The sequence below is a fragment of the Malus sylvestris genome, chromosome 3, assembly GCF_916048215.2.
Source record: "Malus sylvestris chromosome 3, drMalSylv7.2, whole genome shotgun sequence".
Taxonomy (NCBI): domain Eukaryota; kingdom Viridiplantae; phylum Streptophyta; class Magnoliopsida; order Rosales; family Rosaceae; genus Malus; species Malus sylvestris.
Window position 1 is genome coordinate 184016 of NC_062262.1, and position 21378 is coordinate 205393.

The following is a 21378-nucleotide window of genomic DNA, read 5'->3' on the forward strand; positions in this document are numbered from 1 at the left end:
CTTTGCATTTTTGACCAAAAACATGTGGGTTCTAACTCATTATTTTTAGTCGGTTTTACAAATTCGTACATAAATCATTATTCAATCTATTTATTTTCACCTTCACCTCACCGTGAAATTTTAAAAATTATGGTAAGACTTTCCATTGAGATTCTTGAGGGTGGAACCCCATTTGACAATGATTTGGTCCTCACAATTGTATTTTTCACTTATTTTTTTAGTTTTTTGCTTAAATATTCTACTAAGTATACATTTGTTGCTCAATAAATAGTAAATCTGCTTCCAAACACCTTATAAAGTTCTCCTTAAAGCTCACGGAAGATATTTCGCAGAAATAAAAAATTTGCATTTTTCACAAAAAAAACGTTGGTTAACACTCATAAATTTTAGTCGGTTTTGCAAATTCGTACATAAATCACCGTTCAATCTATTTATTTCCACCTTTGCCGCACTGTGAAGTTTTGAAAATTAAGGTGAGACTTTCCATTGAGATTCTTGCAGGTGGAACCCTATTTGACAATGTTTTGGTCCTCACTATTGTATTTTTCACTTATTTTTTTCAATTTTCGGTTTAAATATTCTTCTAAGCATACATTTGTTGCTCACTAAATCGTAAAACCGCTTCCAACCACCTTATAAAGTTTTCCTTAATGCTCACGGAAAATATTTCGAAAAATACAAATTTGCATTTTTGATCAAAAAAACGTGACTCACGATTTTTAGTCAGTTTTACAAATTCCTACGTAAATCATCGTTCAATCTATTTATTTTCATCTTCGCCTCACCATGAAATTTTGAAAATTAAGGTCAGACTTTCTGACACACCCCGACCCGGAATGTCCACTAGGAATTCGAATCAAATTGTGTTGGCCGACACCAGGAAGGTGACGAAGCCATAAAGTATAATGATGGGAAAAATGTGAATAAATTTAAATCTAAAAATGTCTAAAGACTAGAGTGCGCTGTGAGCGGGAATGAACCCATTTCACACGCAACGTCAAAGCATAAGTAAAGTACAGTAGTGTGGGTAAGGATCATACCCTCAGAGGTAACCACCTATACTGAGATTTGCCAAGAATCCTCGTTGATACGAAGTTTCAGCATCTAAAACTTGGAGGGGTGCAAAACAAAAAACGTGAGTAGGCAAAAACAAACTTTTTGAAAACCATTTCTCTTTTCCAAAATTAATAACCCTTCACCATAAAACCCCTATAAATTCCCAGAAAATAATACTACGTATATACGTAAAAACAATGTACAACGACAGTAAAAACAAGTATGCCATGTCATAGCATTTCAACAATGAAATATGTAAGCCAGGTGAAATAAATCAATGTAAAATGATATGCCAGCCGGAGTCACCTAACGTGACCTGTACGGCTGAACCTATAGCTCATTAACCAATTCCTGCACACGAGTCAGAACCACCTAATGTGATCTGAACAACAGGCTGGGTATAAATAGATACGCTCAAGTGCTACGATCATTTGAAGGCTATGCGATAAATCGCAAGTCACCTACGAGTCGGAACCACCTAATGTGACCTGTAAGATAGGTTGGCACCTGCCTTGGATCCAAGGTGAGCGTGTGGTGCAAGAGGTGAACGATCACGTGAAGGCTATGCCCTGGCCTCAAGCGGAACACTAACATCGGGGTTCAGGATAATGAGCATTAAATGCATATAAACATAACCATACACACTGCAATCACTATCATCAATATGTGCTCATCTGAAGCTTACCTTGGCGTCCGCAGCGTCATGCAATAATATGCATATCTATACTAATGCATAGACTACAATGTAATGCAATTGACATGACATTTAAAACGTAAATCCATTTAAAACAATTTCTGGAAAAATGGAAAACATATTTATGTATATATAGAAAACCAAAAGCCCACTCACCTGAAGTCCGCACTACAACTCCCTAGCACAAACATCAAGGCGTCACGAACGATCGGCGCTTAGAACAATTATCAAAACATGTCTTAGAATTCTTGTCAATAGAACATGTAACTTACATATCCTAATTGGGAAGATCCGTACGTCGGATTCCCAATCCATAAGCTTCTAATATCCTCAAATATTACGTATTACAACGTATCAAAGTTTGGTAACGATCCAACGGTCGGATCATCGATTATTATAATAATCAAAAGGCGATCCTTAATGGAACTACGTTCAAACGACGGAAATTTGTCAATCGGACTTCACCAATGGAATCAGCATATTCAAATTTAGCCTAAGGAGGTTAGGGGGCGTCTCGGCCCATGCGCCACCGCAGGTGGCGGTCCACAACCTCAACTCGCCGAAAAATTCAACTATTTCTAAAAATTCCCAAATTTTACAGGAATGAAGATCTCAATGAGTAGAGACACTTTCATACCTGTGACTAAGGCAAATTTGGCCCGGAAAAACCTTAATTTCATGAAACCCCGCCGAAATCCTAGGTTTGAGTGTTCTTGATTCTTCCTCTCCGGTGCTCCGACGTCTCCAAGTTTGATTGGGCTTTGTTCTAGGCCTCAAGGGAAGTCTAATGATGGTGGTAATTGAAGGAAAATATTTCAAAATTGGTGGATTTGGGGCAAGTAACATCCCACATTGCCCATGGGAGTGGATTCTCTAAGCCTTATATGTACATGTCCATCTCTTCCTAGCACGAGGCATTTTGGGAGCTCACTAGCTTCGGGTTCCATCGGAACTCCGAAGTTAAGTGAGTTCGCTAGAGAGCAATCCCATGATGGGTGACCTAGTGGGAAATTCTCATGTGAGTTCCTAGAAACAAAACCGTGAGGGCGTGGTCAAGGTCCAAAGCAGACAATATCGTGCTACGGTGGAATTGAGCCTAGGATGTGGTGGGGGCCCATGCTGGGATGTGACACTTTCCATTGTGATTCTTGAGGGTGGAACCCCATTTGACAATGTTTTTGTCCTCACTATTGTATTTTTCACTTATTTTTTCAGTTTTCGGCTTAAAGATTCTACTAAGTATACATTTGTTGCTCAATAAATCATAAAACTGCTTCTAAACACCTTATAAAGTTCTCCTTGAAGCTCACGGTAGATATTTCGCAAAAATAAAAAATTTGTATTTTTCACAAAAAAAAAAATGTTGGTTAACTCACGGATTTTAGTTAGTTTTGCAAATTCGTACATAAATCATTGTTCAATCTATTTATTTCCACATTCGCCTCAATGTGAAGTTTTGAAAAGTAAGGTGAGACTTTCCATTGAGATTCTTGCGAACCCTATTTGACAATGTTTTGGTCCTCACTATTGTATTTTTCACTTATTTTTTTTCAATTTTCGGCTTAAATATTCTACTAAGTATACATTTGTTACTCAATAAATCATAAAACCGCTTCCAAACACCTTATAAAGTTTTCCTTCATGCTCGCGAAAAATATTTTGCAAAAAAAAAAATTGCATTTTTGACCAAAAAAACGTGGGCTAACACTCACGATTTTTAGTATATTTTACAAATTCCTACATAAATCATCGTTCAATCTATTTATTTTCACCTTCTCCTCACCGTGAAATTTGAAAATTAAGGTAAGACTTTCCGTTGTGATTCTTGAGGGTGGAACCCCATTTGACAATGTTTTTGTCCTGATTGTTGTATTTTTCACTTATTTTTCAGTTTTCGGCTTAAATATTCTACTATGTATACATTTGTTGCTCAATAAATCATAAAATCGCTTCCAAACACCTTATAAAGTTCTCCTTAATGCTCACGAAACATATTTCGCGAAAATAAAAAAATTTCATTTTTCCCCCAAAAAACATGGGTTATCCCCATTTGAAGTTTTGAAAATTCGCATATAAATCTATTTATTTTCACCTTCGCCTCACTATGAAGTTTTGAAAATTAAGGTGAGACTTTCCGTTGTGATTATTGAGTGTAGAACCCCATTTGAAAATGTTCTCAGCCTCACTACTATGTTTTTCACTTATTTTATTTTTAGTTTTGGGCTTAAATATTCTACTAAGTATACATTTGTTGCTCAATCAACCCTAAATTTGCTTCCAAATTCCTTAAAAAGTTTAACTTAATGCTCATGAAAAATATTTTGTGAAAATAAAAAATCTGCATTTTTATAAAAAAAAAAACATGGTTGTTAGCGTGGGCTCGACGCACGCAGAACGAGAGGGACACAACTCATGCAGAACGAGGCAAACCATGACACGCAAAACAAGGCAGACTCCACTCACAGAAAATAGGACGGAGTTCTGGATGCAAAATAAGGTGAGCTATGCGCATGAAAACGAGATGGCATACGTCACATAAATTGAGGCCAGCGATGCGCACGGAAAAAGAGGCTGTCGTGCACACCAAAACGGTGCAAGCTTCGTGGACGCAAAAAGGGGCGGGCTTCTGGCACGCAACAATGCGGACACCTCACATGCAGAATGAGGCAAACCCAGGCACACAAGACGAGGCTGGCTCCCCCCACACATAACGAGGAACTCTCGGGTTCTCAAAAAACAAGTTGGGCTCCATGCACGAAAAAATATATTTTGAAGAACATGAATATGATATTTTGTTGTAGTGGTAAGAGAAATTAAAGTAAAATTAAAAAAATGCAAAAAAAATGATTCAAATTCTTGAAGGTGGTAGAATTTGATACTCTAGTAGCCACAACATCATGCGTGACTTTCTGCCTCCTGCAAGAATTTGAATCATTTTTGTTAATTTTTCTTTTATTTCTCTTACCACTACAATAAACTATTAAATTCACGTCTTCAAAATTTATTCTCCCGTGCAAAAATCTATTATAATTCGTATTTAAACACTTGCAATCAACAATTTAAAATCTAAATTTAAAGATAATTGAACCTTTTTTTTTTGTTAATTTTTCTTCTATCTAAATCTAAACTACATATTAGTAGAACCCTCTTTATCAACCAAAAGATTATGAAAGACTATTGAACAAAACAAAATGTTGCTATTTTTTGCATAAACCTCACCTACAGGTGATTTTAAGACTATTTTTCACTTATTTTTTTTAGTTTTTGGCTTAAATATTCTGCTAAATATACATTTGTTTTGCTCAATAAATAGTAAATTACTTTATAAAGTTTTCATTAATGCTCGCGAAAAATATTTCACAAAAATAAAAAAAATCATTTTTGACCAAAATGTGTATTAACACTCACGATTTTTAGTCGGTTTTACAAATTCCTACATAAATTATCGTTCAATCTATTTGTTTTCACCTTCGCCTCACCTTGGAATTTTGAAAATTAAGGCAAGATTTTCCATTGAGATTATTTACGGTGGAACCCCATTTGACTATATTTTGGTCCTCACTATTGCATTTTTCACTTATTTTTTCAGTTTTCGGCTTAAAAATTCTACTAAGTATACATTTGTTGCTCAATAAATCATAAAATCACTTCCAAACACCTTATAAAGTTCTCCTTAATGCTCACGGAAGATATTTCCCGAAAATAAAAAATTTGCATTTTTCCCAAAAAAACGTGGATTAATATTCATGGTTTTCAGACAGTTTTGCAAATTTTACATAAATCTATTTATTTTCACCTTCGCCTCACTGTGAAATTTTGAAAATTAAGGTAAGACTTTCTGTTGAGATTCTTGAGGGTGGAACCCCATTTGACAATGTTTTGTTCCTCACTATTGTATTTTTTCACTTATTTTTTTAGTTTTCGGCTTAAAAATTCTACTAAGTATACATTTGTTGCTCAATAAATCATAAAACCGTTTCCAAACACCTTATCAAGTTCTCCTTAATGCTCGCGGAAGATATTTCACAAAAATAAAAAATTTGCATTTTTCACAAAAAAAAAAAAACGTGAAGGGCACTACCCACGGTTTTTAGTCGTTTTGCAAATTCATAAATAAATCACCGTTCATTTCAATTCTTTTCATCTTCGCCTCACCCTGAAGTTTTGAAAATTAAGATAAGACTTTTCGTTGATATTCTTTAGGGTGGAACCCAATTTTAACAATGTTTTAGGCCTCACTATTATATTTTTCACTTATTTCTTTAGTTTTCGGCTTAATTATTATACTAAATGTACATTCATTGCTCCATAAATCATAAAACTGCTACCAAATGCCTTATAAAGATTTCCTTAATGCTAACAGAAAACATTTCGCAAAAATAAGATATTTGCATTTTACACAAAAAATGTGGGTTAAAAATCACAATTTTTAGTCGATTTTGCAAATTCATACATAAATCATCGTTCAAAATTTTATTTTCGCCTTCGCCTCACCTTGAAGTTTTGAAAATTAAGTAAAACTTTCCGTTGATATTCTTGAGGGGACTTAAATATTATACCAAATATGCATTATTGCTCAATAAAGCGTAAAACCACTTTCAAACGCTTTATAAAAGTTTTCCTTAATGCTCACGAAAAATATTTCACGAAAATAAAAAATTAATTTTTTAACAAAAAACGTGAGTGTTAGGCGGGCTTGACACATGCTAAACTAGGCAGACTCCACGTGTGCAGAAATAAGCGAACCTGGACACACAAAATGGGATGCGATCTTTGTGCATGCAAAACGAGACGGACTCTACTAACCAAATACACATTGGACTTTTGGCACAGCAAATGAGGCGGCCTCTACGTACGAAAATCGAGGCACTCAAAACTAAGCGGGATCCGTGCAGCTATTCAGTGGACCCAAATCCCTCGACCTAGCAATTGGGTAAGAACTGCGTGACCTTGCACCCTAGTGGTCTGATGTCATGCTGACGTCAGCTACGTCCAAAATTTCTTTGCCTGTGCTTCTCTCCCACTCTTCTCTCCAAAAAAACTCATATGCAACTACCTTTTCTCTAGAAAATCCAGATTAGATGAACGGAGCATTTGCAGAGGGGTCAAGTTGCAGACCCAAAACTCATGATTCAAATCCAAAACCCAAATTTGTGGAGGAAGGATTGAGAGAGAGAGGCAGAGGTAGAGGAGCGGAGAAAAAAAATAGGGAAAGAGAGAAAGGGCGAGGAAGATAGAGGGAGAGGGAAATGGAGGCATTGGAGAAACCTAGAGATTGTTCCAGAAAGTAAAAAAAATATAAATAATAAAACAATAGTAGATTTTGTTGTAGGCCTAATTTACTGAATTATAATAAGGGCAGAGAAAGGGGGGGTGTGACATAGTAGAAAGAAAGAGAGATGTGTAATTGTGAGGTGTGTTTTATTACACCCCATTGTGCCTTTATTTATAGTAGTAGGGAAGGTTAATTTCTTACCCTAATAAGATTACAACTCTAATAAGATAATATCTAGTCTAAGAGATATGATAAAATCCAATAACGATATCCCAGATATGTTAGGATTTACTCAATTACATTCCTAATCTAATAGGACTGCAACATATTTTTAATTGTTTATGTATTAAATGTTTTAAAAAATAATTTTTTTAATATCAAATTGTCAGGTAATTTATTTACAGAGTAGAGATATTCTCAGGCAATTACTATCAACTAAGGCAATAATTGCCTTTGCTCAAGGGTGGAACTACTCCAAGGCCTTAGAATATTTTTTTCTTAATGACCACGCAAAAGATTTTTGGGTAAATTACACTTTACCACCTCAAGGTTGAGGTTTATTGCAACCTCATACAACATCTTCAAAAAATTTCACTTTCATACCTCACGTACTATTTTATTTCAATATAATACATTCGTTACATTTTCCATCCATTAGTCCGATAAGAGCCGACGTGGCTGCCACATTTGTGCTGACGTGGTTGCCAAATTTGTGTCATGTGGCCAAAAAAAAAAAATTTATGCATTTAAAACTAAAACCCATAAACCCATTCCCCCCGACCCACATCCCTCTCCACTCTCTTCACCTCCCATCCCATCCAAAAACCCACCCCACCCCACCCCCACCTCCTTATGAATCCGATTTTCACAGGGAGATTAATTAACCCTTAATCTTAAATCCTTAATCCGCTATGAATTTACACTGACAACCCAGAAAATCCCACCCTCCATTTCTCATTTTTCCAGTCTCTGCAAATCTCCCAATTTGTAAAGAGAGAAAGTGAGAGAAATGCCAAGCGTAGCTGTGAAGCTCTACAGCATGTTCTTCAAGTTCCTCTTGAAGCACGGTTTGCAAAAAGTTGGCAACCACGTCAGCACAAATGTAGCAGCCACATCAACTCTTAACGGACCAATGGATGAAAAATGTAACGAATGTATTATATTGAAATAAAATAGTACGTGAGATGAAAGTGAAATTTTTTGAAGATGTTATGTGAAACTCAATTTTGTTTTTTCACAAAAACTAAAAGCTATAATTCCTTTTTCACAAAAACCATAAGCTATAAGTCACAATTTTTTTATCTAAATTGGTTGTTTGTCCACGTGGCACATGTGATATAACATTAGTAAAAAGTCGACACATCATCATTTAACAGTCAATTTAACGGATGTGTGACATTACAACGAATTCGTAAGTTGATGTACTGCAATGTTCAAAAGATTTTAATGTATAAGTTTGCCAGGTGACCCAAACTTAAGGATGCAAAATGTAATTTACACAAACAAATAGAAAGCCAAAAAGCCAAGCCATTTTCACAGCATAAGGGCAGATTCTAGAATACAATCAAAGGTTTTATCCCCCGAAACAGCCAATAACCTCCCCCACAAACAAGGAGCAGCAAAAACAGCATAAGAGGGAGATAGAAGCAACTATTGTTAAAACAAACCGACCCACATGAAGAATAACCTGGCGCATGGAAATCTCTAAATTACACCTATTCATACTCTGACTAATATATTTCACTGAAAGCAGTAAATCCTCTCAAGAAACTCCTACTAATAAAACCTTCAATGGTACGACCCACTAATGTGCATTGCACAAACTAGTAAACTAGCAACCATTTGCAACCTATTTTGTTACAATCATCTTGGTCACAGCTAGTTCTGGACCCTTGGGATTGCCTCCTGTTTCAGCAACTGATCCATTCTCCGACAACTTCAGTTCTTCACCAATCTCAGCACTTGGTGTCGTTTCCTTAATCAAATCTAAGGCAGTTCCCAATGAATCTAGTGATTTGAGCGCCTCATTTACCCCATCATTTCTTCTATCACTTGGCTTCCCATCCAATACCTTTATTTAGATAATCAACAGAGAATACAATAAATTCTTCTCAATCAAAGTGGCTTATTTAATAGCAAGTACAAATGTAGCAGTAAGAAAAGAAAAAGAGCTTAATGCATATGAAACAGTTGCATCGCATGGAGGTCCTGAAAGGAAAGGATAAAACTATGCTTCTAAAATAAGAATTACTGGATGAAGGGCAAAAACTTGCCTGTTTCCGGATCTGCTGCTTTGCTTTATTTTCCTGAATTGTCTTCTGGCGAGCTTCATAGAACTCAAAATCATCCAAAAGGCTTGTTTTACTGGAATGATCCTTGAATATCTTGATCATTTTAAGCCCCTGCTCTGGCTTGACCTGCGTAAACACATAAAGCTTAACCCCAGACAAGATAAAGGAATAACAAGATAAAGAAAATAAGTAGACATACCTCTTGAGTGTCCCTGCTGTTAGCGACAGGTTTGTTTTCATTATTCTCTAGGATAATGTGCTTTAGCAAACTGTTGGGTACATCCTTTACAATGTGCCACTTAACTGGAAAACAGCCAGTCCACTTGTCTTGTTGCCAATGTTCCACATTCTTGTTAAAATCTACCAGCCCCACCATCTCTGCTATGCCAACAAATTGGCCACTGGCATTCACCTAGGGAAAGAAGAAGCAGCTAAGCCAAGGAAAGCAACAAATGAAATAATGGACTAATGCAGTGGATAATGGTGCTCACCGAGAAAAACAGAAACACAGGGCAGCCACCTGATTTCTCCTGAGCCTCCTGGTATGCTGCATGAAGCTTATTGTTTCCATTTGGTGTGCTGGCCCAAACATTATACTTGACACACTTATGGACATCATCCTCACTATATGACTTAATAACAAAGAACTTAGCATCAGCATAATGATCATAGATATCTGTTCCAATGTACTGCTCCTGCTCTGCCACTATGCTAATTGCATCCTTCTCATCATCAGCTTTATTCAGCGGCGTGTTACTCCCCTTAACTGCTACAGCATCAGGTGAATTTCCCTTTTGATTTTTTGAACTTTTACCTCTAGGTCCCTTGTTCAACTCATCCAAGCCTTCTAAATCCTGGTTACCAAAGCGAAAGGAACTGCCTCGCCCCCTGGTTTTATACTTGTTTTGAAGAGCCGTCCACCCACTTCTATTTCTATGCATACCAAAACCATTGACTCCAAATCCCATACCAAGTCTAATTGGGTCCCAATACTGACCATACAATTCATTGGTATACATTCCATTCACAAGTCCGTTAGCTGTATCCATACCGTACCCCATCCTCGTGTGGTGCAAACCCTACAAAGTCACGTAACAGAAATCCTTGAGAGGCCACCTCCAAGAACAATCCATAAAAGTCAGATCATTCCATCAATTATAAAATCACTCCACAATAGATGAAATATGACCTAAAGCATAACTAGTAATAAAAAAGGAGGGCTGCAATCAGATCAATCAATTTTCCAGTGAGGTGAACTCCAAGAGAAAAGCTACTACTACTACCCATTTGTTTCCCCATCAAAATTCAAAAGGGAAAAATCTGAAGCTTGTAGTTAACTAGCTGCTCAACCAACCAGATCACAGGTCAATGTGTTTAATATCACACAGATATACTAGGTACAAACATTTGAACAGAAGATTGATTAATCCTAAGAACGGGTCAGCGTGACATTTCATTCCAATTTTACTTGGAGATCTGTCCCAACTTGCTCAGACCTAACTATATATGTTTCAACTAGCCGGGAAGGAGGGAAGCAAAAAGAAAGTAGTACGAAATGTCAACAGTGATAGGCAAGCGTACCGTGAATTGAGAATTTGATCGGGAAGTCTGATTCTTGGAAGATGGAGTTCTGTTGACTGTATTTCCAGTCATTGGTTTACCCAGTCCATTTGAACACATTGGCCATTCAAACCATGGGGTAGGAGTTAGCAAACCATCAAAACCATATATTGTATCAAAGTGTCCACTGAAGGAACCCTTTACATTCAGTGATGAGTTGTTATTTGTTGGTTTTGAGAAACCGGAAGGAGTATTTCCCTTCTTACCCACACTGGTCGCAACACCATTAGGATTCCCATTAGCCGTTCCCACAAATGAGGGCTTTTGGCCAGCATCCTTCGCTGTAGAGACAGTCCCCTGGGAAGGAACAGCTGAATTAGGGGTGTGTGAACCACTGTTAGGTTTCAGCTGCTTAAAATACGGAGGATATTGGTACTGCTGAGGTCCATAAAGCTGACCATCACTTCCAACAGTTGAAACTGGGGACCCCGATGTCGAATATGTGCTGTAGGGTGCATAACCATAACCATGATGATACATAAAAGAACCGTTATCCCCATAGACAGCCTGAAATATGCAACAAGCATTATATGATATGATGCCAGGATACAAAAGAGTTTCTCAGAGAATATCCACCTTAGAATTCAAATCACCTAAGAGGTGTAAGAATATATAAACAGAAAAATACAACTCTGGTAGGTAGAGACCCTTTGACAAAACAGACTACGTAAAACTCACAGAATTCACATCGCTTCCATTTGGATTAACATAACTTGAAATACCGCCCCACTCATTTCCAGTCCCACCATAGCCTATAAAACCCAGACCATCAACAACAGAATCATCAATACCATACAAACCATAAGAGCGTTCACTGCCTAATGGGTTTTCAACATGACAATGGAATTCAAAACTCGTAGCTGAGCACTTATATAATAAAATCCAATAACAGATGTGATAATGGAAGACAGCGCATAAGCATTACCTCCATAGTAATAGGCAGAAGGTGTGTAACCATTAGGGAGATAGCACGCAGATGGATTCATAAAATCCTTATGTAATGGGGCTGTAGACTGAACATAAGACTTGCTCTTAGCAGTCACAACAATGGGCTGAAAATCACGAAATTGATAATCAAGCTCGAAACACAAATTCACTGATCAATCGATCATTCTCCATTACAGTTTGTTCACATGTTAAAACGAAAAAAGTTAAAATTAAAAAAAAAAATAAAGACGAGAGAATAAGAGCAGAGACGAGAATTACCTTCCTGGCAGTGGCAGGGTCAGGGATATCATCAGGTCCCTTGGTCTGAGATTCCAAGGCCAAATTCTGCAGCAAGTCTGCAGCTTCTGAAGAAAACCCTGAGGGTCAAGGAAATACAAAATACAACAGTAGATACAAACAAGCGAAAAATACAATTCATATAAAAATAAAGGCAGAACTTCTTTTAAAAGAAATACAAAATCCCAATTCAATATTAGAAAATCAACAGCTTTTATGTCACAGAGAAACCCTAATAGCACTCAAAGACAAAGCAAGTGACAGATCTAGCGATGTAGCCCCATACATACATGTATAACAAAGCCAACATTCCAAAATTCGAAAACAAAAAGTTGAAAGAAGCCCAAAAAACGAAGAAGCAGTGGAAAGTGTAAGGATACGATCCGCAGGCGGGGAAACGGTGGTCGCCATGACAAAGAGTGACTCTTGAGAGAGCGGCCTCAGCTGCTGCTGCTGCTTGCTTAAAACGCGAAAGGGTTTTAGGGGTTTTACAGGGGCTTTCTTAGGGGTTTTTGGGTAGAGAGAGAGATTTATACAAGTCTTGGTTTAGCAGCGTACCTAACCTAGTCATTCATTCAAAATTGGCTCTAGCCGCGGTATTTATTTTTTATAATATGGATTATGGAATGTACTTTTATCAACAAATTGCAACAAAAATATTATGATTTTTCTAAATATATGTAAAAAAAAATTCTTCTACTTGAGGGCTAAAGATGTCACATCTCGGCCTCGCCTCCGCCGTAACACAATATTATTCACTTTTGGCTCCAATCACACCCTCACGGTTTTGTTTCTGGAAACTCATACGAGAACTTCCCAGTGGGTCACCTATCTTAGGATTACTCTCGTGCGATCTTGCTTTAACTTCGGAGTTCCTATAGAATCTGAAGCCAGTGAGCTTCCAAAATGTCTCGTGCTAAAGAAGGTAAGCATGTACATATAAGGCACAGAAGATCCTCTCCCCTAGGCTATGTGGGATCTAACAATCCACCCCACTTAAAGGCCCGGCGTCCTTGTCGGCAAACTTCCGGCCATGGATTGGTTCTGATACCAAATTGTCACATCCCGGCCCCACCTCCGTCGTAGCATAATATTGTTCGCTTTGGGCCCCGACCACGCCCTCACGTTTTTGTTTCTGGAAACTCACACGAAAACTTCACAGTGGGTCACCCATCATGGGATTGCTCTGGGATTGTTCTCACGCGATCTCGCTTAACTTCGGAGTTCCTATAGAATCCGAAGTCAATGAGCTTCCAAAAAGTCTCGTGCTAAAAGAGGTGAGCATGTACATATAAAGCATAAAGAATCTTCTCCCTTAGACGATGTGGGATCTAACAAAAGATATGTTAGATTATTTACATCCTTTTTATCTTGACAAAAATAAATTTTTAATTCTAAAATATTGTAATTTATAAGACGATAATTCAAACTCGAGCAAATACATTATGTTGGTCAATTAGTCTAACAGACATGACACATTTAATATTTTGTATTGGTACAGGGCGAGTTTGGGCTAGTATTAGCCTCGATACAACAAAATAATTGTATTAGATCACTTTTTAAAAATAGAAAACTTTATGAGTCGAATATTCATAACCCTAATTTAGTAGGCCATACCCTCCCAACCGGTTGAGCTAATTTCAAAGACTTTAGACTCGAAAAACTTCAAAAACTTCAAAGACACCAATGATAAGGGACAATTGGCTCCTACAACAAACTATACAAGTATTTTTGAGACAATAGACAAGTAATTTTACTCGTACTTATAACTAGTCTTGTGTTTGGATCAAAAAATTTCCCGTGTATTACTAATTTACTAGGGTGCAATTTTAAACGGTTGGATTAGTATCCAACGCGACTCTTCATCGTAAGCCCTAAGAAAGAGAGGAAAGAGAGTGATTGGTTTATAAAAGTTATTTACATATGAATCATGGATACCAGACCGTAACAAAAGGGCCAGTGGAGCTTATCCTCTTCTCCATCATAATACATAAATTAGGTTCCAAAGGATGAGATGCTATTGCTTTCAACAAAATAAAACAAAAGGAAAGAAAAAAAAATAGAGATCTTTTAATATAGACATCTCAGTTTTGAATTTTTTTTATATTAAACATCCATATCTTTTGCTGATATGATTAAATTTTTTTGTCATAATTTTGGTGATATATGCACATTATATTGTAACAAATTTCCTATAATCTAGCATTTTAATTACTCTCTAGAGATAATTGTAAAAAAAAAAAAAAAAAGTTGGTTAGATTCAATTTATTTTCACAATAATGCTAAAATTTAGCAATAATTATCTACGATTTAAGATATTTTCTTTCCAAAATAGTTTAAAATATTTTTAAATCCCACAAAATCAAACGTACTGAAATAAGTTTTTCTTTTAATACGTTAAGAGAAAATAGGATTGAGAATAATATAAACGTACTAATACACAATGTGTACAAAATAAAACGTACCAAAATAAAAATAATGTACCAATATTAACAATATGTATCTAATCAAACGCACAAAATTACAAATAAAAGTACCAATTAATGATTTTTGTAAATTCAAACGTATCCGCAAATAATATATATGTAATGTATTGTACCTAATAATAATTCGTCAACAACTATACTTAAAAAAACAGCAAAAAAAATATAATTTCACAAAATTTGAAAAAATTACACGGAGCTTTTATGTTGATCACCAACTATTTGAAATAAAAAACATTTGGAAAAAGAAATAATATTAAATGTTTGCATAACAAAAATAAAAATTGTGATCGAAAATATATATCTGGAAGAAGAGAAAATATAATTTAATTACTAATATCTCCACTAAATAAGAAAAAGTGCATCATGAAGATAAAAAGATAAATTCAAAAATTATTTTTAATTTTAAAAAATATAATAATGACATGTAATTTAGCTTGAGGTGATTATTGATCAACAACAACAACAACAAAGCCTTTTCCCACTATGTGGGGAAAGGAGACAAAGATGATTATTGATCAAAGCACTTTAATCAAATTTAAAAAGGCACAGATGTTTAATCTAAATGATATAGAAAAACTGTATGGGATTCTAAGTTTCCCAAAAAATAGGTACCATACCAACTTTTGCAACAAGTCAAGGTATCCCCTTTGATTTAATTTTTGGCACTAAAATTTTCAGCAACATATTTCTATGGGCACTACAAACACGGCAGACATGATGAAATCACGAAACAAAAGTAAATTCTTAAAGCTGACTATATTGCAATATTTTCCCACCTTGCTTCTTCTAGCTCACTTACAAATACAAACGCAAAAAACTTACTCCCCAGCGGAGGAGGTATGATCTAGACATACAAGACAGGAAATAACCAAACCTAGTAAAAGGCAAACGGTAAAACATGGAGAAAGTTACAAAAAAAAAATTAAAAAAAAAAAAAAAAACCCACCCACATGGTAAAAGATATAAGCACGACTGGAATAGAAGAAACCCTAAACCCAAAATCCTAGGCAACCCAAAACCTGTTAGAGCTTCTGCGAAAACACCTGTAAATAGACAACCCAAATGATAAACTGTGGGGGAGGGAGGAGGAGGGGTGGAACTACTACGATTACTCGGATCCCTAGCCTGCCTCAAGAACAAGATACAAGAAATTCTAGACATTATTGACTTGCCATTCCTCAATGAACTATTGACTATTCTAGCAGGGCAAGTCACGGTCATCATGACGGCGGTCCACACAAGTAGGCAGAGCATTGGATGCTACTTTTCTCCAACATATTCATTAACACCAGCACACAACGCAAACCTTTACAAGAACACCGCAAGAGCATGGACCGCCATTACGCAAGGCAGAAACTGTCAACCATTCGCAACCCCGTTCGCTACAACCCTCTTCTCTGACGCAACTGGCTTAGCACCCTTCGGGGCATCTCCAGATGTAATTGATCCATTTTCTGCAACTTTCGGGTCCTCACTTCCATTCACAGCCGGAACAGATTCCTTGGTCAACTCAGCAGGAACCTCCACTGAATTTTGAGTCTTCAGTTGCCCATTTGCCACCTCTTTCTTCTCATCATTGGTTTTTCCTTCCCATACCTGTTTTTTGGTATTTTCACAAGGGTAAATGATAAGTATTTAGAATTGTTAAACTTTATCTCTTGACAGCAAAATAATAAAGAAAAAAAAAAGTAGGAAAATAAAAGGGGTAGCAAAATTAACAGGAAGGCATAGTATTTACCTGTTTCTGAAACTGCTGTTGCTTAGCCTTCTTCTCCTGGATTGTCTTCTGACGGGCTTCATAGAACCCAAAGTCATCCAGAATGCAAGTTTTGCTTATATGTTCCTTGAAGATTTTAATTATTTTAAGCCCTGGCTCCAATTTAACCTACATAAACCCATAAGCTTAATATTCACAAGGGAAGAATAAAGAAGGTCAAGGAAAAAAAGAAACACTAAGATGTGGACATACCTCCTGAGTGTCCCTACTGTTGGTAACAGGCTTGTTCTCATTATTTTCAAGAGTAATGTGCTTCAGCAAACTGTTGGGAACATCTTTAACGATATGCCACTTGACAGGAAAACAGCCATTCCACTTGTCTTGCTGCCAGTATTCCAAGTTCTTGTTAAAATCAACGGGGCCCAACATCTCGGCAAGGCCAACAAACTGTCCACTGGTATTGACCTAAAAAAAAAACAAGTAAATTACTACAAACCCAATAAAAATTTAATCTATAACCTCACAAGTCCTAACAGCAATGGATGATGCTTACCGAAAAAAGAAGAAAAACAGGGCAGCCACCAGATTTCTCCTGAGCCTCCTGGTAAGCAGCATGAAGCTTCTTGTTGCCATTTGGCGTACTAGCCCAAACATTGTACTTAATGCTCTTATGAACATCATCCTCACTGTATGACTTAATGATGAAGAATTTAGCATCGGTATACTCCTCGGGAAAATCTGCTTTGTTGTATTGTTCTCGGTCTGGGACACTCATTTTTTCCTTTTCCTCATCATTACTAGGATTCATTGGTACCTGGCCTTTGATTCCTAATGCATTAGGGGCAAATCCCTTTTGATTCTTGGAGCTCTTCGCCCGAGGTCCCCTGTTTAGTTCATTTAATCCATCCATGTTCTCATTACCAAATCCATAGTAGCCACCATTTCTTCCCCTGGGTTTATACTTGCTGTCAACAGCAAGCCATGAGCGTCCATTGGTTCGTGAATCATAACCATGAGACCCAAAGCCCATACCAGATCTAACTGTGTTTCCATAGTGACCATACAGCTTGCTTGGGTACATCCTATTTATAAACCCTTGAGATGTACCCATTCCTGACAATGGCCTTGGGTGGTGCAAACCCTGTGGATAAAATAAATGAAATTTGTTTTGTAAGGGTGAACACATCTCAGTAGAACGTTTAAAGTAAATATTCAGATTCAGCCTGCACAGAACATCTATTAGATTGGAAGACTGTTAAGTGTTAACCATAAAGGCTTCAACCAGTTAAAGGATATCCAATAACAAGATTCCTCCCCGCCTTAGATGTTCTCACACCAAAAGGTTAGAGGTTTGGTTTGCAGCCAAGGCCATAATTGAACAGTCATGTCATACAACGCAGATGACATTTCCACTGGTGGAATAAGGTAGTCTCCAAAAGTAAGACTACAAAGCAAAAGTATATAAAAATAATTAAATATAAAGCATATGACCAACATACCATGTAATGAGAATTTGGACGGTAATTCTGATTCCTCGAAGACAAATTGGTATTGCCATTGGAGATTGACGAAGTAATTGTTGTACTTGTCACTGGTCTAGGTTGCCCATCTGAAAAAAGTGGGGCATCTAACCATGGAAGAGGAGAACGCAACCCATCAAAACCAAATCTTGGGTCCTGGTATCCAGGAGTAGGAACACGTCCTGGCAAAGCACCCCTTCCATATGAACCATTGGAGTTGAAAGACGAGTTTTGATATGTTGATAAGGGAGCTGAAACATTATTTCCTTTCACACTTCCACCGTTTGAAATGCCGTTAGAAATTCCATTTTCTGTTTCCACAGACAGAGGCTTTTGGTCAGCAGCTGCAGAGGTGGAGACATCAGTTTGAGGGGCAGCAGGGCTGGGAGTGTACGGTCCACTGGTTGGAGTCAGAGGCTGGAAATAAGGAGGGTATTGGTACTGCTGAGGTCCATATAACTGACCATCATTTCCCATAGTCGGAACTGGGGAACCTGCCGGAGAATATGGGCCATATGGTGCATACCCATACCCATGGTGGTATAACAGAGACCCATTGTCCCCATAAACACCCTAAAACACACAAGAAGATTACAAAAGTATAAACTTAAGAGAATGAACTTACTCATGTTAGACCCAAATCAAACACAATAACCATGAAACATTACCCAAAAGGGAAAAAGAACTTACAGAAGTCATCTCTACTCCCTCAGGATTTACATATCTCGAGTAGTCATCCCACTCGTTGCCAGTCCCATCATAGCCTAAAAGAAATTCACAAAACCATCCATATCATACACATGAATTACCTTATCAAAAAGTACACATGAATTTCAAGTAGAATCTAACAATCCACCAATAAATCAATAAACCATTCTCAAGCAAAGAAAGAGTTCAGCCGTAAGTTTTACCTCCATAGTAATACGCAGTAGACGGATAACCGTTCGGGAGATAGCACATAGATGGATCCACAAAATCAGGTAACAAAGGGGTAACAGAGCGCTCTGATGGGATCTGTCCATTTGCAGCATTGCCAGAATCAATAGACCCGTATTGGTTAACAGAAGGCTGAATGAAAAAGAAATTAACCTTAGAATCACATATAACGTAAATGGCAGAATGTTTCAAATGCAGTTTGTTAATACTTTTTCACAATCCAATTCTTGTGGTTAAATTGTACGGTACCTTCTTGGTAGGCTCAGGACTTTCCAGAGTCTTGGTTTGAGAGTCTAATGACATCTTCTGTAGCAAATCTGCTGCTTCTAAAGAACGCAAACGGTGAAGGAAATACACAGTTTTGTAAAATCGATCGAGATGTCTAATTGGCAGTGCGTGTTTTACTGTGTCTATTGTAATAGTCATATACAATCAACAAACAAAAACAAAATATAGGTCCTGGAGCAATGAACATAGCTTGAATTTTAACACTTTACGCGGAGGTAAAATTCAACAGTATATCATTCAGTCCATCCACAAGTTATAAACAATTCAGAAAAATCACCTGATATGAAACTTCAATTCAACCAAGCACACATCAATCTTTACTTATCAAATAACACCAATTTCAAAAAATTAAGCAAACCAATACCAAGAACTTTAATTGTTCCACATAAAGCCATAAATTTACAGAGACGGTCTACAAAACCACAAATTAAGCATAAAAATCCATAAAATCAACACAAAGCGCCACAATTCAAAAGCTAAACAAACGCCATAGAAGAAACTCACTGCGATCTACAAATTTAAGGTATCGAAGATCTAGTTTCATCGAAAACCAATCAGAAAAGAACAGATCCAATTAGAATAAGAAAAATCGAAAACAAACAATACCCAGATGGCTAAAGTTTTTGATAAGGATACGTTCCACAGGAGGAGCAACGGTGGCCATGACCGTCAATTGATAGCTAGATCTTCTACTTCTCCTTCTCTGTCCCAAGAATTACCAAAAACCCTAAATCCCAGAGAGAGGTGATATGGGTTTTAGCAATCGGAGAGAGAAATCTCGATGCTCAGAGAGCGAGAGAGAGAGAAGAGGGAACAAAGGGTCTCACAGCCGCCAAGGGTTTGGGTTTTTGGAAAGAGGGTTTTGTTCATCCAAAAGCGGTGATTCAAATAGCACCACGGCTCCTCTTCAACACTCGCATTCAATCACCTGCGGGTCGCGTTGTGAGCTCATCGGGCCACTCCTATTGGGCAGAATATCCACGTGGCCTTTAGTAATTGGGTTCCACCATGTCCTTTTTGGTCTTTCCGGGTCAAGGTGAAATCTGATTGCCTCGGTGATTTTAATCTGAATGAATGCACCCCTCTTAGGAGGAGTTTGAAAACCCTAATTACAAAATGACATCGATGTCCCCGTCGCACTCGGGTATGTGGCAAAACCCTACAAAGATCTAGAAAGACATCAATCGACAACAACCTTTTGATTTTTCATGAGTTCACCAACGATCATTCTTCTACGGTTCGACTCTATTGAGTTTGTAAAATTAAAATAAGCTAAATTATAATTCCTTTTTGTCCATGTAACGTAACCTTGATTATCTTTAATTGAGATGAAGAGTGTCTGATTTTGCACCGTTTATCTTAATAATCGAAAAAAATATAATTAATTTGATTCAATTCTAAGTAAAATAGAAAAAAATTCTTATACTTGCTCGTCATATCATGTGGCTATGCAGTCCCCCAAACAAATAGAGTTAGGGAATTGCATTTTTTTTCCAGATTCTATCCATGGTCTCTCCCGATTCTCTTTAAGGTCATCTCCAACCAAAAGAGTTAAACATAACCCGATCCAAAATTATAGTCTCGTAAAATATTATTTTTAAGGGCAAAAGACTGTTTACTACCCTCATGTTTCATGGTTTTCAACATTTAGTACATCAAGTTTTTTTCGTCCCAGAGTCATACCTGAAGTGTTAATTTTGGGACAGTCTCATACATCCGTTAGTTAAACTGTTAAGTCTGCCGTTAACTGATGACGTGGTGTCTATGTGGACAATGAATGGGCGCCACGTGTCATTAAAAATATTAAAATAATTAATTAAATAAAAGTATTTATTAAAAAAAAAACAACAACAACAAGAAGGAAAATAAAACCCAGAACCCCTGCAAATCAAAACAACAAAATATTCCGATCAAATCATCCCCAAACCCAATCGTTCAATTCAATCCCCCACTCTCAACTTCCTCTCTTCTCACTTTCCCATCAGACCACATTTTCTCGAGAAACAAACACCTCAAGCCCCTCATTTCTCTCCTCTGCATCCACGGGTACACTTTCATTCCTCCTCTTCTTCTTCTTCTTCTCTTCCATAACCACCACCATTCGATTAAGCTCGGCCCAAGTCCCCAGACCCTCATCCCTTCTATCCTCTGCACCCACCCTCCCCCTTCATCTCCCTCTTCGATTCCACCTACCCTCCCCCTATTCGAATGGAGCCCTTCTGCGTCTCCTTTTTTTCGATTTCTGGGTCTCTCCGACCGCAATTTGCCCTC

The 21378-nt window shown here is 37.2% G+C and overlaps 2 protein-coding genes across 13 annotated transcripts; both read right to left on the reverse strand.

The window, feature by feature from the left end:
- Positions 1-8532: 8532 nt before the first annotated feature.
- On the reverse strand, positions 8533-12726 carry LOC126614892 (YTH domain-containing protein ECT2-like). Of its 7 annotated transcripts, none has more exons than XM_050282584.1 (9): positions 12541-12726; positions 12143-12225; positions 11862-11949; positions 11615-11688; positions 10898-11443; positions 9808-10395; positions 9516-9728; positions 9299-9442; positions 8533-9096 (listed from the first exon to the last, which is right to left on the reverse strand). In XM_050282584.1, exons 1-9 carry the CDS (start codon positions 12569-12571, stop codon positions 8875-8877), a joined length of 1989 nt encoding a protein of 662 aa, XP_050138541.1. In that variant the 5' UTR covers positions 12572-12726; the 3' UTR covers positions 8533-8874. The 7 variants fall into 7 exon arrangements, with proteins under 7 accessions (XP_050138541.1, XP_050138540.1, XP_050138539.1 ...); XM_050282583.1 differs by having other exon boundaries at positions 12143-12228; XM_050282582.1 differs by having other exon boundaries at positions 12143-12240.
- A 2657-nt stretch (positions 12727-15383) lies between these two features.
- LOC126614891 (YTH domain-containing protein ECT4-like) lies at positions 15384-19976 on the reverse strand. Of its 6 annotated transcripts, none has more exons than XM_050282578.1 (9): positions 19744-19976; positions 19069-19139; positions 18795-18897; positions 18574-18647; positions 17863-18456; positions 16917-17504; positions 16616-16828; positions 16385-16531; positions 15384-16242 (listed from the first exon to the last, which is right to left on the reverse strand). In XM_050282578.1, the coding sequence occupies exons 1-9, from the start codon at positions 19769-19771 to the stop codon at positions 16006-16008; spliced, it is 2055 nt and encodes a 684-aa protein (XP_050138535.1). In that variant the 5' UTR covers positions 19772-19976; the 3' UTR covers positions 15384-16005. The 6 variants fall into 6 exon arrangements, with proteins under 6 accessions (XP_050138535.1, XP_050138534.1, XP_050138532.1 ...); XM_050282577.1 differs by having other exon boundaries at positions 19069-19142; XM_050282575.1 differs by having other exon boundaries at positions 18795-18951; positions 19744-19975.
- Positions 19977-21378: the final 1402 nt, after the last annotated feature.

Coding starts and splice junctions, on each gene's coding strand:
- LOC126614892 (XM_050282579.1), bottom strand. CDS start 12,571: ATGGCGACCACCGTTTCCCCGCCTGCGGATC. Junction 11,444..11,614: donor ATGGAAGCGATGTGAATTCT/GTGAGTTTTACG, acceptor TGCATATTTCAG/GCTGTCTATGGGGATAACGG. Junction 9,097..9,298: donor AGCAGCAGATCCGGAAACAG/GCAAGTTTTTGC, acceptor ATCTAAATAAAG/GTATTGGATGGGAAGCCAAG.
- LOC126614891 (XM_050282573.1), bottom strand. CDS start 19,771: ATGGCCACCGTTGCTCCTCCTGTGGAAC. Junction 19,146..19,743: donor CGTTGCTCCTCCTGTGGAAC/GTATCCTTATCA, acceptor TGCGTTCTTTAG/AAGCAGCAGATTTGCTACAG. Junction 18,457..18,573: donor AGGGAGTAGAGATGACTTCT/GTAAGTTCTTTT, acceptor TGTGTGTTTTAG/GGTGTTTATGGGGACAATGG.